This window comes from Hemiscyllium ocellatum, chromosome 5 (assembly GCF_020745735.1).
Source record: "Hemiscyllium ocellatum isolate sHemOce1 chromosome 5, sHemOce1.pat.X.cur, whole genome shotgun sequence".
Taxonomy (NCBI): Eukaryota; Metazoa; Chordata; class Chondrichthyes; order Orectolobiformes; family Hemiscylliidae; genus Hemiscyllium; species Hemiscyllium ocellatum.
Window position 1 is genome coordinate 55888694 of NC_083405.1, and position 17959 is coordinate 55906652.

Below are 17959 nucleotides of genomic sequence, written 5' to 3' on the forward strand. Positions count from 1 at the left end.
TCTTGGTCTGTGTTCATATGGACTTTATGTAAAGGTTCACTGGGCGGCGCTATTGCCTGCATAAGAGATGAGAGGGGATTAAAGGTGGAAGATGCATAACATGAGAGGGGATTAAATGTGGAAGATGCATAAAAGCTTGTGATTAAAAATGAGTTTGCACTGGTGGTAATGGGAGAGCAGCACAGCATGATGAAGCTCACTGGGTTGGTTGCACAGAGAGATTTCTTCATTGACCATGCTCTTCTCTGGCCAGTTGTTTGTCCTCATAGTGAGTGAGGAGTCTGATGACCCAAGCCCACTGCCAATCTGGGATCTTTCAGCGTGATTTTGGGCCACATTTTCCAGCAATGGAACATAGGAGGGATTGAGTTTGATGGAAATGTGTGACAAACTAACTGGTGTTAATGCATTAGCAGGAGAGTTGGTAAGCTTTCCCAAGTGAGTGAGGAGAAAGCAAAAGAGGGTAGGAAGGGTCGGTAATTTGAGAGGATGAGGTGGATGAGAGCTGTTGAGCGAACACAATGCAAGCAATAGTGAGTATTATAGTTCACGAGTCTGGGTGAGATGTGTGTTCATTGGCAGAATGAGAGTGACTGCTGGCCCTGTGGTTGTGAGATTACAGAGGGATGATGGTGGCATTTGCCCCAAGTGGAATGAAGAAGATTCTTCCTGCATTGCTAGACATCCTCTTTCATCTGGGACACAGCACTGGCCCATGCTGTAATCTGACTCCACGTAGGCTGTGTCTCATGGCATGGTCTGTTGTGGCAGTTCCCAGGGACAAATTTGCTCTCCTCTCCACCATTCCACCTACCAATACCTCCAGATCCCTGTCCCAGAAGTGGGGACTTTTTCTTCCCTGAGAACTGTTGAATACCACAGTGTGAGGGCCAGTTCCTGACTCTGAATATTTAAAATTGCACGTGACTGGGCTTTAAATATGGCAACAGACGTATATGCACAGAAGCATATCCTCTTATTGCAAACTCAAGTAACCACCTGCATCCTACCAGGGATTTTTATAAATCATTACCAATGTCTTACAGGTTACCATATTGTGCAATTAATGACGTACTGTCTAATGTATGAGGTCCTCCCACTGGATATTTCACATTTCTCTGCTTTGAACTCAACCTATCTTTTTTTTACATTTCATCATCTTACCCTGGAGTCTATAACAACCTTCAGCACTATTTGGTACTTTGACAAATTTTGTATCACTATAAACTTCATAATGCTGCTCCTACACCTGCAGGAGTAAGTGCAAGGAACCAAAACTGACTTTTAATAATAACATTACGAACTATCTTCAAATCTGAAAATCATTCAATATCATTACTCTTCGTTCCCTGTCATTGAGCCTAATTTGTATCTATACTGCCACTTTTACCTTAACTCAATGGACTTACAATGTATTCACAAGCCTCAGAGTGTCATTAATACAATATCTTCCATAAATCCATATATACATCCACTGTACTACCACAATCAACTTTCCATGTTTCCCTTATCATTCGATCAAGATAATTTTCCATGATTTCCTGATGTTAAGCTGACTCGCCTATAGTTTCTTTGCTCATACCTCTCCTCCTTCTTGAATTGTGGTATAGCATTCACATTCTTGGAAACCTTTGACACTTATTCCTATATCCAAACGATTGTGATCAGTGTATCTACTTATTCTGTTATTGTTTCCTTTCGCAACCTAGAATTCATTCCATCTGGAGCAAGTAACTTTCCAAATCTTAGGTGCACTGAATATATCCTTGAGTAAAAGTTGATCTCATGTAAAAGTTGACCCCCTATTTTTGGCCAAAAAAATCTGGAATTTTCCTTATATCTCGTGGAAACATCGACCCTAGTTCTTCACAGATAATAGATCAACATTTGTGAGTTAAGGTATAATCCAGTACATAAATATCATGATGAGGAATTTTTTGTGCTATTATGAGTTTTGATATACAATTCATACCAATTTGGCATGAAGGTTTGAGATCAGAGTCATGTGATAACCTCCCTTTGTGTGCAGCTCAGCTGAGCTCAGTTACCATGTTATTCTTCGAATGCAGTTCTGTACCTAGTTCAGGTTTTAAAATTTCTTAATCACTTTGTGTAAAAATGCCATCCAGATAAAACAAAAAATATACAGCAGCATTTAAACTGAAAGTTGTTGAAGTTGGAGAGAAGACGGTTAATTGTGCAGCAGCAAGAGGATTTTGTGTTTCAGAGAAACCTGTGAGAGACTGGAGAAAGATGTAGAACCACCTTCAAACAATGCCAAATCAAAAGTGTGCCAACAGAGGTAACCCGAGCAAGTGGCCACAACTGGAGATTAAAGTTGCTGAGTGGGTATTTAAAAATCGTCACAATGGAAAATGTGTTAGTCGTGAAACCATCCAAATTCATGCACGATACAAATCAAAATGGAATGGAATTTCGGATTTTAAGGTAAGTGCCTTAAAATGGATGGTGCACGAGGTTCTTGAGAAGGCATGACTTAGTACTTCAGCAGAGAATTAAAGCTGCTTGCTGAACTAGAAGATAAGATTTTACAGCTTCACCAGTATGTTATCAGAAATCAGCAGAAGGAAGGCTACAAGTTATCATGGATTGGAAACATGGATGAAATGACATGCTGGAGAATCGAACTGTGAACCAAAAAGGAGAAAAAGCAATATTGGTGAAAACCACTGGCCATGAGAAAAGTTTGTATGGCTGAGGGCAGTAAGTTAAAGCTGATGGCTGTTTTAAGTGAAATATTTTGGCAAATGAGAAATTTCCAAAAGAAATTGTCTTCCACATACATCGAGTAAAAAGTGAGGTCTGCAGATGCTGGAGATCAGAGCTGAAAATGTGTTGCTGGTTAAAGCAGGTCAGGCAGTATCCAAGGAGCAGGAAATTCGACGTTTTGGGCTGCTGATTTCTGATAACATACTGGTGAAGCTGTAAAATCTTATCTTCTAGTTCAGCAAGCAGCTTTAATTCATCAGGAATCCTGATGAAGGGCTTGTTCCCGAAACGTCGAATTTCCTGCTCCTTGGATGCTGCTTGACCTGCTGCGCTTTAACCAGCAACACATTTCCACATACACCCACAAGGCTGGATGGATGAAGGAGGATGGAGAATCTTTATTCGGTGCTGAAGATGTCGCAAAGTATGATTTGGCAGGATTTTAATAAACGTTTGTAGTTGATATGTTTCATTTAAGATGCACTATATAACGATAATTTAAAGCCATATTATATTCCTACTTCACTTTTTGTATGTATAAACAAAAGCTTATTAATTAATTTTTGTTTTTATTGTCTTTATCTGGTAATTACCATAATTTGCTGTGTTTTCTTTCTTTATTTGTTTCGAGATCCATTGGGCTTCTGTTTACAATGCAATAGTTTGGAATGTAGCATGAATTTCAGCCCTTCAAAAGTACTATCCATAGAATATTCGACCCCATAAATTTAATCTTATAAAATAGTCTAAAAAATTCAACTTTTACACCAATATATATGGTATTTATTGTAGAATTCCAAAGTTAAAAATGTAAACAGGTTTTTTCTCTCAATTTTCCTTCAGCTGATGAAGAAAAATGAAAACCAAAAGAAGGAACTGCTGCTTGGAAATGACAGGAATATTTGTGACTGCTTGGCACGTAAGAAGGATCTTTAATTAATTATTTTAACAGAGGAGAAGCTGGTTTGAAATAAACTTGGTAATAAATTTGTTAAATGGAAGACAAAGGATGAGCATACATGAGGTGTTCTGCATGTAAATATTGCAAACACCAATTTCTGGAAATAGTATGCAACAATCATGCAAACAGTATTACCAATAATAGGTTGAAAATATTATTGTCTAAATCTGATTTTGCATTCTTACCTTGTGAAACTGCGGAGGGTAAACCCTTGCAGCTCCATGGTTTAGCAGCAGTTGATAACATTTCTCTGGTTGTGCTGCAGGACGCACTCCTGTGACCTTCAGGAGGTATTGTAGAGAGGCACAGCCATTGACATCCATTGACCCAATATGGGCGCCTGATTCTAACAACATTTTCAGGAGCAGATGGTCACAATTCCATGCTGCTTTATGAAGTGGAGATTTGTAATCCCGATCTCGAGCATTCACAGAAGCTCCATAGTCTATAAGCATTCTACAGATCAGATGATGGTCTGTGCTATATTGTTGTTCCTTCATGTTTAAAGCCCAGTAAATTGCTGTAATAAGCGGTGTTTCACTATAGACATTAAGACTATCAACATCTGCTCCATGGTTGACGTAAAGGGCCACGAGTTCAGGTACACCAAAGCGTGTGGCTGTGTGCAGTGGGGTATCTTGATAATCATTGTTAGCCTGTAGATTCAGGTTGGCACCTGTTAAAAGGGAAGGGTGAGACACAGCCACATAGCTCCAGACTAATTCATGAAAATACTCTGACCGGTTCAACAGAAAAAAAAATCAAGTCTGAGCAAATAAATATAATAACTTGAATTAAGACAGGGCTGCTGGAAAAACAGATTGTATCAACCAGCAGTTATAAGGTCAGATGGTGACAGTTCAATGTTCCATTCCATCAGAACTAGTACCTTCCTGAAGAATTTATATTGGTTGAGTGTATCCTGGTGGTTTACGTGTATGCATTTTCCTTTTATATACTCTATTAATTTCTTTTATAATCTGCTATCTTCACTTAACTTACTACATTAGACTAGTTTTATTTATTCGGAATCTTTAAACTTTTTAAGGAATTCCTTTTTTGAGATGCATTTTACATCTGGACAGATCTTTAACTTTCTCAGTTCTGATAGAGAACTGAAACTTTTTTTGGGGGGGTTAGTGAATGTCATGTCAGGTTTGGTGCAGTGATGTATTCTCACTGTAAAATGAAGTGAGCTTCCTCATTGAATGTTACCAAACCAACCACCACAACTGTCATTGCTGCCTAATGATAAATACAATGTCCGATTACTATGCGCTATTCCTGGACCAATTCACCATTTAATGGATATTCTGGAATTAACTAACATTTCTGGCACCTTATTGTAAACTCATTGCGCACCCAGACAAGTACCGACCACCTGAAGGTGCCCTGCAAGTTCCTGACATTTGCCACAGACATTGCAGATAGAGGGACATCAGCACCTCATGCTCTGGGCATGGTCCTGGAGATCCACTGGTCAACTTGGTATCCAGGTACACAGGTGGGACTTTGCCTTCCTTCAGGATCAACTGTGGGGGTTATGACACCATTCCGTGCCAGCCTAGCCCAAGGTTGTAATCCAGTCCCAGCCATCTGGAGGAATGCCCAGTACTGAAAGAAGAAGGTCAACATCCTTTTCAAATTTTCAGCCGAAGTTTCATCATCTTCTCTCAGATACTGCACAAACACTCTATCTCTGCTACTGTACATACCTTTCAGCCTTCACCAGGACTCATTTCTTGCAATAACTCCCCTACTAGCCTTCACCCAACTTAATTTGCAACAACACTAACCCTACATGCCCTCCGCACTCACTCTACCTGCATCAACAGTAATAGCTGAACCTCCCACTTTCATGACTTGTAATACTTACCTCAGTCTCAGTTTAAAATCAGAATACATTACATTTGTAGATCAGCACTTTTTTTGAACATTTAAACAAATGTGAATATTTTATGTAACAGTTAATAATTGTTGAAATATCCATCTAAAATTAAATTTGGCATTTTTGACATCATATTTTCATTAGTTGATATTTTACTATTGAAGAACAGACTTGTAACTTGATGAACCTTGACTTACATAGCACACACAGTTCATTTACCTTTTGATTTTAATTAGGTTTTAGCCTGATGAATAAGATGCCAAAATCATAATTTCATCTTCCACTTCAAAAATGGTATCTTCTTCTTCCCTTGGATTTTGTTCAGGGTTTTACAGTCATTGTTCTGCAGGCTTGTAAAAATGTTGCTTTAAGTATTCTGGCTGCTCAGGCTTGTGGACTTTCTACTTCCATTTTCATAGATTTTATTGATTCCCTACAGTGCAGAAGGAGGCCTTTTGGTCCATCTTGGCTGAACTAATCCTCCAAAGAGCATCTCACCCAATTGCCGCAACCCTGCCCATTTTATTCTTACTAGGCTAACTCACCAAGCCTGCACATCCCTGAAGAGTACAGGGCAATTCAGTATGGCAAGTCCATTGCATTATGGGACCAAACCAGAGCACCCTGCAGAAACCCATGCAGATAAGTGGAGAACATGCAATCAGATAGTCATTCATGATAGGAATCGAACCCTAGTTTCTGGCATTGTGAGGCAGCAGAGCTTGCTACTGTGCCACCATGTGCTGGAGTCTGGTGTCCAACATTCAAGTATTTGGGAGCAAGTGGAGAACTGAACCCATCAAGAACCTGCTCTGGTTTCCATGTTAAGTTTTCCCAATGGCTAGTTTCATAGTGCGTTTAGTCCAACTACAACAAAAGTTGGCTACTCCTCCACAGGCCAACCCACCCTCGGCCAATATCATACACCACCCAAGTCACTGTTGAAAAGTGTGGTGCTGGAAAAAGCACAACAGATCAGGCAATGCCTGAGGTGCAGCAGAGTTGATGTTTTGGACGTAAGCCCTTCATCAGGACTGTAGGGGAGGAAGGGGGCTGAGAGATAAATAGAAGGGTGGGGGTGAAGCTGGGAGTAAGCTAGCTGGGAAGGCAATAGGAGGATGCGGGGGGGGGGGTAATTGTGATAGGTAGGTAGGGAGGGTGGAGCAGATGGGTGAGAAGGAAAATGGACAGGTAGGACAGGTTAAGAGGGAAGTGCCAAATTGGAGGATTGGATCTGGGATGAGGTGGGAGGAGGGGAGATTTGTAAACAGGTGAAGGTGATGTTTATCCTGTGTGGTTAGAGGGTCCCAACCTGAAAGATGAGGCATTCTTCCTCCAGTCGTCGGGTGCTTGGATTTGGTGGTTGAGGAGGTCCAGGACTTGCATGTCCTTGGTGGAGTGGAAGTGGGAGTTAAAGTGGCCAGCCACAGGGCGATGGGCTGGTTTGGTGTGTGTTTCCCAGAAATGTTCCCTGAAACACTCCACGAGTTAGAGTCCTGCCTCCCTGATGCAGGGGAGACCACATCAAGAGCAACAGGCACAGTAGATGAGGTGGATGGATGTGCAGGAACATCTCTGCCAGATGTGAAAAGGTCCTTTAGGGTCGTGGACAGAGGTGAGGGGGGAGGTGTCGGTGCAGGTTTTACAACTCTTGTAGTGACAAGGGAAAGTGCTGGGTGTGGAGGTTGGGTTGGCATGGGGCGTAGATCTATCGAGGAAGTCATGGAGAGAATGGGCTCTGCAGAATGCAAATAGTGGTGGGGAGGGAATATATATATTGGTGGTAGTGCCTGATTGTGTAATTGGCAGAAATGGCAGAGGATTATGCGCTGTATCGGGTGATTAGTGGGTTGGAAGTTGAGGACCACTTGTTGAGGTTGGAGGGGTGGGATTCATGGGCAGATGTGCAGGAAGTGGAGGCAATGTGCTGGAGGCCATTGTTTATCACAAGGGAGGGGAAATTGCAGTCCTGGAAATAGGAGGACATCTGGAGTGGAATTCCTCTTCTTCAGAGCAGATTTGGTGGAGTTGGAGGACTTGCGTGTAAGGGATAGTGTTTATAAGAGGGTGGGTGGGGTGGGAGGAGGTGCAGGTAGCTGTGGGAGTCAGTGGGTTTGAAATAGATACCCGTGTTGAGTTGGTCGCCAGAGATGGAGACGGAGAGGTCCAGGAAGGGATGCACGTGTCCGAGATGGTCCACGTGACTTAAGGTCATGATGGAAGGTGTTAGTGAAGTTGATGAACTGTTCACCTACTTGTGGGAACACAAGACGGTGCCGATACAGTCAACGATGTAGCAGACAAAGCAGTGGGGGATGGTGCCGGTGTAACTGCGGATGATGGACTGTTCCACCTATCCTATGACGAGTCAGGCATAGCTGGGGCCCACGTGGGTGCCCATGGCTCCCCATTTTTACTACCCATATTAGTCAAGATGAGAAGTAGGCATGCGTATTGTGTCCTAAAGAGATCTTGAAAATGCATTCTAAAGGAGACAATAATATTCAAATGTTGTGCATTATTTTGTTGTTCCTGGAGGTATATTTGCTTAATATTTTAATATTAGAAAGAAACCGGGAAACATTTTAACAAAAAAACTATCACAGCTCACCATTCCAGATCAGTAATTTTGCACAGGAAACTGACTCCTTCGTTCTGCATAAATGTAATGGTGTATATCCACTCAGTGAAAAAGAATTTACTTTAGCTCCATGATGTAACAACTTGCTAACGCAGTCCCTGTTTTTCACATCAATGGCAACATGTAAAGGTGCTTTCCCGTTTGGTTGATAATTTACACTAGCGTGATGGTTTAGTAGCACTGCCACACTCTCCAGGTGACCAAGCATCACTGCTAAGTGTAGGCCTGTTGTCCAGGATGACCCCAGTTTGTAACTTGGCAGCCAGTAACCTGGATAATAAGAAAGGACATTGTGTTATTGCATTGATTCCAGACTAGAGAAGCAATTTACTTTTTAAGATAGTTACATGACACCATGACATGTACCTATCTTAAAAAGTAAGTTACTTAAAGATGCCTGCCTCATCTACAGTCAGGCTCTTAGTGAAATGCAATCATTTTGGTTCCTCAGTAAGTCGGTTACACATGTGTATCGTATCTTCAAGCACAGAACCCAGATTATTGTAAAATCTGCAATATTATAGCAAGGTCATAAGTTTGTGTTGTTGATAAACTATAAAACATCTGTCTCAACAAAAATCCAGTTTTATGTGGAACTGGTGAACTGTTGAATGCTGTGAGTTTTGCCAAGACTTCCCATGTCTATGGATACAAATGTTTGGAACTCTCTGAGGTACGAGCTGAAAATGTGTTGCTGGAAAAGCGCAGCATCCAAGGAACAGGAGATTCGACGTTTCGGGCATAAGCCCTTCTTCAGGGTTTAGGAGGTAGCATATTTGAGGTAGTATATTTGCACTTGCCCTCTCAATCTGAGCCAATAACAAATCATTGCCAGTTTCCTGAGAATGGATAACTATTTTGCAAAGACTTCAGATGATGTGATGACATTGACGCTTTCCATTAGATTGACTGTGAAACGTGTTCACTATTCTTTGTCTCCTGGTTTACATCACCAGATTATAGTTCGGTGAATGCTTCATGTAGCTGCCTCTGGAAGGATATCATATTGTCTTTACTGTAGTTTTAAGGTTCTCTTTGTGTGAGGTAAGTTTAGGTCAGTGTATGGCTTTTTGTAGCTGCATTAGGCTTCACCCTCGTGCACTGCCTGTGCCAAAGGGTTTTTCTGCCATATGCCTTGCAAAATTGGTTGAAAACGGAACATTTCCTTGGTACGTGATGAAGGTCACCCTTTCTGACACATTTTTTATATTTGGGTATTCTATTGATTATGTTAACAATTGTGTTTGTGCTTAGAACATGTAAGCTGTGTTAACCTGTAAGGAGCTTTCTGTACCAACATCCATTCTCTTATAGCTTGTTGATGTTAAAGTTTTTCAGTTTGTCGAATAAATGTTTCTGGAAAGCTTCCGTAGGATTGGATATGAGCATTAATTCAACAATTCTATTCACTAGCTCACCATCTGAAAGATCACATAATGAGCTGTTTTCTCTGTGTCTGCTCACAAAATAGTTCCATGAGTTCCACAACTTCTGCCTAAACTTAATTAATTATGGCTGAAGAACATGGAAGTATATTTTGAATCTGAATTGATCTTCTAATTTGGTCCATAACCTTTTGGGGATCTTTTTTGGCTTTTTGCTGTTAATTTTGATGAGTTAAGTCTGTGTTAATCTTCATTTCAATTGATAAGCAAATCTGAATGGGTTGTTTTTCTGCATTGAGATATATCTGAATCTAGAAACCATTGCTCTGAATACTGTTTAAATACTTTATATTTTGTTAGGAGGTCTAATGTAGAGAATTTTATGGACATTCTGACAATATGCCTTTGAGCCTCGCTTGCTTGCTAATGACCCTGCACACACCATGATCATCTGCTTTCCTCATGTGACTTAAACTGCTTCTCAATAGGAATTTTCCAGACCACAGTAGATGAACTACCAGGCAGAGTATTATATATGCACAACACATGGAATCTTTAAAGGCAAACTCTATTAAAGGCAACATTCACATACAAAAATAGTACATTTTATTTTAGTCATTCACAGGAAGTTTACATCATTGGCTAGGCTAGCGTTCATTACCCATCACTAATTGTCCAGAGTGAACCACGTTGCTATGGGCTTGGAGTCACATGTAGGCCCAACCAGGTAAGGATGGCAATTGCCCTCCCTAAAGGACATTAGTGAACCAGATGAGTTTTTCCTGACAATTGACAATGGTTCCGTGGTCATCATTAGACTTTTGACTCTTTAGGCCTCATTAGACTTTTGACATCATTAGACTCTGCCATGGTGGGATTAGAACTCAGGTCCCCAGAACAGTATCTGAGTCTCCAGACTACTAGATTAGCAATAATATCGCTAGGCCATTGCCTTCCCTATACGTATACGTATCTGTGGATGGATGGGAGGAGGGATATTAAATAAGTACAGGATGGGTACAAGTTCTAAGTTGAAGGAGGCCCTTCACTTTTGAAGCAAATTGTGACCTTGAAATTTCAGAATCCATTTATAGTTCAGGCCTGTTGCCTCCTGAGACAATGCAAGTTTCCATTGACACCAAATATCCATTGACACAATAAATGTCCCTCTCTGCTGCTCATCATTTGATAATGTGGAAACCTTCATCATGCCAAGTTACATTATAATTCCCATGTGAAGTGGCTATAATACACTGGTGTGGCTTCAGCATGTGAGGCATTGCCATAAATGGTAGCTATTCAAAGAGGTGTTAAGTTGTATGAATAGTTGGATGGGATAGCAGAAAGTAAACCTACAGGAAAATATTTGGAATTACGCAAGCTTTTGTGCAATGACCTATATATTCTCATTAGATAACACATGTCAGGCATCTGAGAACATTCTTTTTGAGACAATACCAAAGAAATTAGTCCATTCCTCTTTGCCTTCATCTAATTTCTAGAAGAACAACTATTCATATGGAGATAACACTTTTCCCTTCTCTCCACACATTTTCAGACGTAGAATAATTTCAGAGATAGTACAGCTTCAGCCTCCTCCACTTGGTGTGCAGATAAGAATTTGGGCCTTTACATTCCTGTCAATTATGCAAGGATTCCCTCGGGCAGCTTAGTGTGCAGGCAGTATCTGATCAGTTAATGTAAGCAAATTCTTAATTTTTCCAAAAAACACTGAAAAAAAATCTTCCACAACTACAGGTTGTCCCAAAGTACCTTCCAGCCAATGTACCAAGTGTTAATGTAAAAAGTATTTAAGATAGAAACAGCCACACAGGAAATACTTTACATCATGTTGATACACAGCTACCATATGTACTGGATCTCAAAGAAATTCTTCCCTAACGCAAGAACTACTAAGCGTTTCTTCAAAAGCGGAGAAAGTGAGGACTGCAGGTGCTGGAGATCAGAGCTGAAAATGTATTGCTGGAAAAGAGCAGCAGGTCAAGCAGCATCCGAGGAGAAGGAGAATCGACGTTTCGGGCATGAGGAAGAAGGGCTCATGCCTGAAATGTCGACTCTCCTGCTCCTTGGATGCTGCCTGACCTGCTGCGCTTTTCCAGCAACACATTTTCAGCTTCTTCAAAAGCACCTTATGAATGGACATTAGTAATGTAGTGATTGGAGCCAGGTCGACCTTATTGACTATGAAATCCGTGATTGGGTTTACTAATCTGGACCTATCAGGGAGCCCTGGCTGACAGACATAAACAGGAGATTCAGGATCATCTCACTTCAGGGACTGACTCTGAGCTGGCTGGCCTTAGCCAGTGTACTGTGCACTTGCAAATAAAGGATGACATGATGATGGGATACCAGCCTCCATGTAATTATTTTAGGTCCTCAAGAACTTTAAATGGCAGATTTGTTTGGTGAACTCAAGTCTACCCATTAATAACTTTGTTAATCATTATTTAAATGATTGTAGGAAAAAAAATTGCTGTTTATACAATAACTCTGTAAAATTTGAGTTCTGTAGATTTACTATCAACATAATTTTATGATTAATTGGGAAGTTGTGACAGACAACACAGTCACAGACAAAATCATTTGTTTCTATCAGTTTAAAATCAGAATCCATTAGATATGTAGGTCAGCACCTTTTTTTTGAATGTTTAAACAAATGTGATCATTTTATGAAAATTTAATGTAATAGTTAATAATTGTCAAAATATCAATCTAAAATTAAATTTGCCATTTTTGACATCAAGTTCTCATTAATTTATATGTTATGATTAAAATACAGTTTGTAACTCGATGGACCTTGACCTACACAGAACACGCAGCTCGTTTACCTGTAGATTTTAGTTAGGTTTTAGTCTGATGAATTGTACCTTGTTTATAAGATGCCAAAATCATGGTTTCATCTTCCACTTCAAAAATGGTATCAACGTCTATCTTCTTCTTCCCCAGGATTTCGTTCAGGGATTTACAGTCATTGTTCTGCAGTGCTTGTAAGAATGTTGCTTTAAGTATTCTGGCCGCACGAGCTCGTGGACTTTCTACTTCCATTATCAATCGCAGCACCAATTACCACACTCATAGTAATCCTAATGAGAAAGTGAGCTGCAGATACACTGACAACACAAACACTATCAGAAATTTGCACTACAGGCGTAATTTTATATGTCAGTCATGTGGAGCTTGCTATTTATAGTTATGGCTTCTGTGAAGGTTAATAGAGTTCATTAGCTTTCTCAAATGTTCTGACCTTGCCCTCACCTGATCTTAAAATACATATAAACAAAAACAGAGACACATAGACTTCCAGCAGGGACTGCTGGACCATAATTAGAAGTATCAACTCTGATACTTTCTGCCTCCCAAAGCCAGTGCCACGATGGAACTGATGAGGCCATAAAATGTGCAAGCAGACGTAGGTCACTCAGCCCATCAGGTCTGCTCCATCTTTCAAAGAGATCATGGCTGATCTGTTAGCCTTCCTGCCTTATTCCCATAACCTTGATTCTCTTCCTGATTACAGAGTCATTACAGACAGAAACAGGCCCTTCAGCCCAACTCATCTGAACCAGATTTCCTAAACTGAACTAGTCCCATTAGTCTGCACTTGGCCCATATCTCTCAAATCTTTTCCTCTCTATGTGCTGCCCAAATGTCTTTTAAATGTTGTAATTGTACTCGTCTCTACCACTTTGTCTGGCAGCTCATTCCATACACGCACTACCATTTTTGTGAAAGAGTCATCGTGCAGGTCCTTTTCAAATCTTTCCCCTCTCATCTTAAACTTATGCTCTCTAGTTTTGAACTTCCCTATCCTGGGGAAAAGACCTTGGCTATTCACCTTATCTATGCCCCTCATGATTTTATAAACCTCTATAAGGTCATTCTCAGCATCCTATGCTCCAGGGAAAAACTTCCCAGCCTACTCAGCCTCTCCTTATAACTCAAACCCTCTTATCTCGGTAACATCTTTGTAAATCGTTTTTACACTCTTTCCAGTTTAATAACATCTTTCCTATAGCAAGATGACCAGAATTGTATACTGTACTCTCAATGTGGTCTTCCCAATGTTTTATATAGCTATAACATGACATCCTAACTCCTGTCCCCAATGTTCTGACTGCTGAAGGCAAGCAATCCAAACACTTTGTTACCTGTGACACCATTTTCAAGAAACTATGTACCTGCACTCCTAGATTTCTCTGTTCAAAAGCACTCCCTAGGGCTCTACCATTCATTTTGTAAGTCCTGCCTTGTCTACCCAAAATGTAACACCTCACATTTGTCTAAATTAAACTCCATCTGCCATTCTTCAGCCTACTGGTCCAGTTGATCAAGATCCCACTGTACTTTTAGATAGCCTTCTTCACTGTGTATCATGTCACCAATTTTGGTGTCATCCACAAACTTACCAATCATGCGTCCGATATTCTCATTCAAATCCTTTATATGTGACAAACAACAGTGGACTCAGCACCAACCCCTGCAGCACAATGCTGGTCACAGGCCTCCAGTCTGAATGTAATCTTCAAATTTGCTGCTTTATGTTGGTAAAATGCATAACCCAGTTAGATAAACAATATTGCATCACAAAATCAAACAGTCAGCAAGAATTTCCAAAATGCAGGCACTTGCTTAAAACCTGTGTAATATACTATTCACCTGCAAAGCTCATGAGATAAGCAAGTTTGCACAACAACATCAACATTTCTAGCAATCTGTCAAAAATGCTGGCATGTTCTTAGAATTCATTTTATATGACACTAAAATGCATATCTTCATGAGATAAGAATGTTTGCACATTAAAATTAACCTTCCTTGCAATCCCCTCCAAAGTGCTAGCATATTCTTAAAATCAGAAGTGTTTGTAATTCAAAAGCATAACTCAGCACGATAAACAGGTTTACACAACAAAGTCAACATGTCTAGCAACATTTTCAAAATGTTGGCATGGTTTTAAAGTCTGTAGTACATGTTACTAAAATCTGTAGTACATGTTACTAAAACGCATAACTCAGAGTAGCAACTTTGTGGAAGAAAATCAAATCTTCAAGTAAAAATTTCTAAAAACCCGATTTTTAAAAAAAAATTGACTGTTAAACTAAAACATACAGCTCAGTGAGATAAGCATGATTGTGCAACAAAATCAACATTAGAAATCTGTCCATCTCAGCCATTAAGATATTGAAAGGCCCCGCCTCCACAGCCCTCTGTGGTAAAGAATTCTACAGATTCACTATCATCTGAGAAGATAAAGCTCCTTCTTATCCCTGTCTTAAATGGATAGCCTGTTACTCTAAAATTGTCCTAGGTTCTCACACAAGAGGAAACAATTTCTCTGCGTTTAACACTTTGCCATTGGAACCTCTTCCTAACACTTCCAGTTAGTGAGACCACCTGGCAATGGTTGATCCCAGTGACTGGAGCAGACCTTTCCCCATGTTGGGAGCAGTTGGGATTGGTATCATGCTGGTTATATTTAGGTCCATGAATTATTGTTCCCCTGCTTAGAATTGGAAGGAACAAAGGAGACATCAAGCTTTAAACATTTATTAGTAAAAGAATCTCAAAATATGAATACAAGTGATGATACACAAACAGCATACAAATTAACACAAAATGTTATTTTTAGAATTAGAATTCCTACAATGTGGAAACAGGCTTTTCAGCGCAACAAGTCCACACTGATCCTTTAATAAGTGACCCACCCAGACTCATTCCCCTACTCTATTATCCTCTATTTACCCCTGACTAATACACCTACACATCCCTGAACAGTATAGGCAATTTAGCATTATCAATTCACCTGACCTGCACAACTTTGGACTGTGGGAGGAAACCAGAGCACCCAGAGAAAACCCAGGTAGACACAGGAAGAATGTGCACAGACAGTCACTCGAGGTTGGAATTGAATACAGGCGCTGTGAGGGAGCAGTGCTAACCACTGAGCCACAGTACTGCCCACTTAGTTTGCCTTTCTATAACATGGCTTCTTGTTTCGATCTTGAATTTTATCAGCATTGTAGTTGTTCATTTTTTGCAGCTCCGTCATGGTCTCTGCACTTAGCCTCAAGATGATCATAGATCAAAATGTACATTAGGTACCTACAGAGAAACAAAGAACACATTATTTGAGAAAAAGCCTGGAACAGCACATGAGTTTAATTGGCCAAAGTGCCGGTTTCTCAGTTATCCTACTGTGCATATAGAATGTTTCAGGAACATTCTGTTAGTAGACTATCCTCTCCCAGAATGTCTCAGATCACCAAATATGATGGTTTCCTTCCATAATCCAAACATGTGCAGGATAGGTGAATTGGTCATGCAAAATTGCCTGTAGTGTTCAGGGATGTATAAAGTTTTGTGCATGAGTCAGGAGAAATGTGAGTAGGATAGGGGAATGGGTCAAGGTGGGTTACTCTTCAGAGGGTTGGTATGGACTAGTTGGGCCAAATAGCCTGTTTCCACACTGGAGGGATTCTATGATTCTCTTTCTGCTCCCCCTTGTGCAGCTGGGCTCTGGTTGCACTTTCCTGAGGAACTGTTACTTTTACTGTTTTGCAACACAGAGAAAAATAATGTTCTTAAGTAAGATGCATGCTGGAGTTTTCCTGGCTACTTGCCTGTCTTTCATCCGCTGATTAGCGGTCACCTACTCCCACTCTAACAGCACTTCTTTGTGTGGTGGGATGACCATGTCTAAAATGTGTCATCCACATAACTCCCAGCCTTGCTGTTTCTTACTGTCTTACAATTGAAAGGACCTTTTATGAGGAGAGTTTGAGTAAGTTGTGCATGCACTTAATGGAGTTTAGAAGAATGAGAGGTGACATTATTGAAATGTGTAAGATTTTAAAGGGATTTATGGTGCACAATATTGATAGATACATCCGGGCGGCACGGTGGCACAGTGGTTAGCACTGCTGTCTCACAGTGGGTTCAATTCCCGACTCAGGCGACTGACTGTGTGGAGTTTGCATGTTCTCCCCGTGTCTGCGTGGGTTTGCTCCAGTTTCCTCCCACAGTCCAAAGATGTGCGGGCCAGGTGAATTGGCCGTGCTAAGTTGCCCGTAGTGTTAGGTAAGGGGTATATGTAGGGATATGGGTGGGTTGCGCTTCGGCGGGTCGGTGTGGACTTGTTGGGCTGAAAGGCCTGTTTCCACACTGTAAGTAATCTAATCTAATGTTCTTAGGATAGGTTGCAGTCATTTTAACACAAGTATGCATTGTATAAAACATATTACATTTTATTACCTCATAAACCTTCATCTTAAAAGGTTGAGTTTCAGATGAAGTGAGCTATTCCTTGCTATTCATGTGCAGTGGCAACAACATTTTAATCCACATATATGTTATCTTACAGTTGGCAACTCATTTTGCCAATGGCAGGTCGAGGACTCCTTATTCCAGCAGCAAGGTGAATAGATCCATTTTGAGACACTAAGCCATCGCAGGCATGGAGGACATTGATGTTTGACACCAATAAGGGATCCAAGGAGAATCAAGTGCACTCATGTAACCATCTTGGTACTGAGAGACCAGCCAAAACAGCCTGCTATTTTCTGAATAGAAGAGGTTCCCACTCGGTGAATGTATTGTTGTCTGTGGCTTCAGAGAAAAAAAACCTGAGGTTTGTAGTTAACTCACCCGATGTTTTCATCCTTCAAGAGTCCCATGTACTGCACATCTTCAGGCCAACATACAAACTTCATGAGCGGCAACAAAGGAATGAAGGCTGTCCTCTGAAGAATTGGCTTCTAACACTCTCCCAGCACTCACTGATGAGACAAAGAGGGACTATGACCAGTGTAATCCACTATCACATACCTGCATTGAACTGAGAATTGACTCCTTGAAGATGCAGGGCTTTAGAGGGTTACAAGATAGCCAAGAAGGAATTGAAGAATGGACTTAGGAGGGAGCATAAAAAAGCTTTGATAGGTAGGATTAAGGAAAATCCTAAGGTGTCCTACACTTATGTGAGAATCAAGAGGATGACCAGATTGAAGGTTGACCCAATCAGGCATAGTGGAGCGAACTTGTGCCTGGAGTTGGAGAAAGTAGGGGCAGTCCTTAATGAATACTTTGCTTCAGTATTCACTACTGAGGGGGACTTTGACATTTCTTAGGACAACATGAAACAGACTGATATACTAGAACAAGTTGATGTTAGGAAGGAGGATGTGCTGAAAATTTTGAAAAACATAAGGATAGATAAATCCCCTGAGCCAGACAAGATATATCCTGGCTGAAAATGTGTTGCTGGAAAAGCGCAGCAGGTCAGGCAGCATCCAAGGAGCAGGAGAATCGATGTTTCGGGCATGAGCCCTTCTTCA

General features: G+C 40.7%; 1 protein-coding gene across 1 annotated transcript in view; it reads right to left on the reverse strand.

The window, feature by feature from the left end:
- Nucleotides 1-12674, reverse strand: part of asb4 (ankyrin repeat and SOCS box containing 4) — a 35032-nt gene extending 22358 nt beyond the window's left edge. The window contains exons 1-3 of the mRNA XM_060825454.1: nucleotides 12497-12674; nucleotides 8191-8490; nucleotides 3877-4367 (exon numbers count right to left, since the gene is read on the reverse strand). Coding sequence (XP_060681437.1) covers nucleotides 3877-4367; nucleotides 8191-8490; nucleotides 12497-12674 — 969 coding nt within the window. The remainder of the gene's footprint in view (nucleotides 1-3876; nucleotides 4368-8190; nucleotides 8491-12496) is intronic.
- Nucleotides 12675-17959: the final 5285 nt, after the last annotated feature.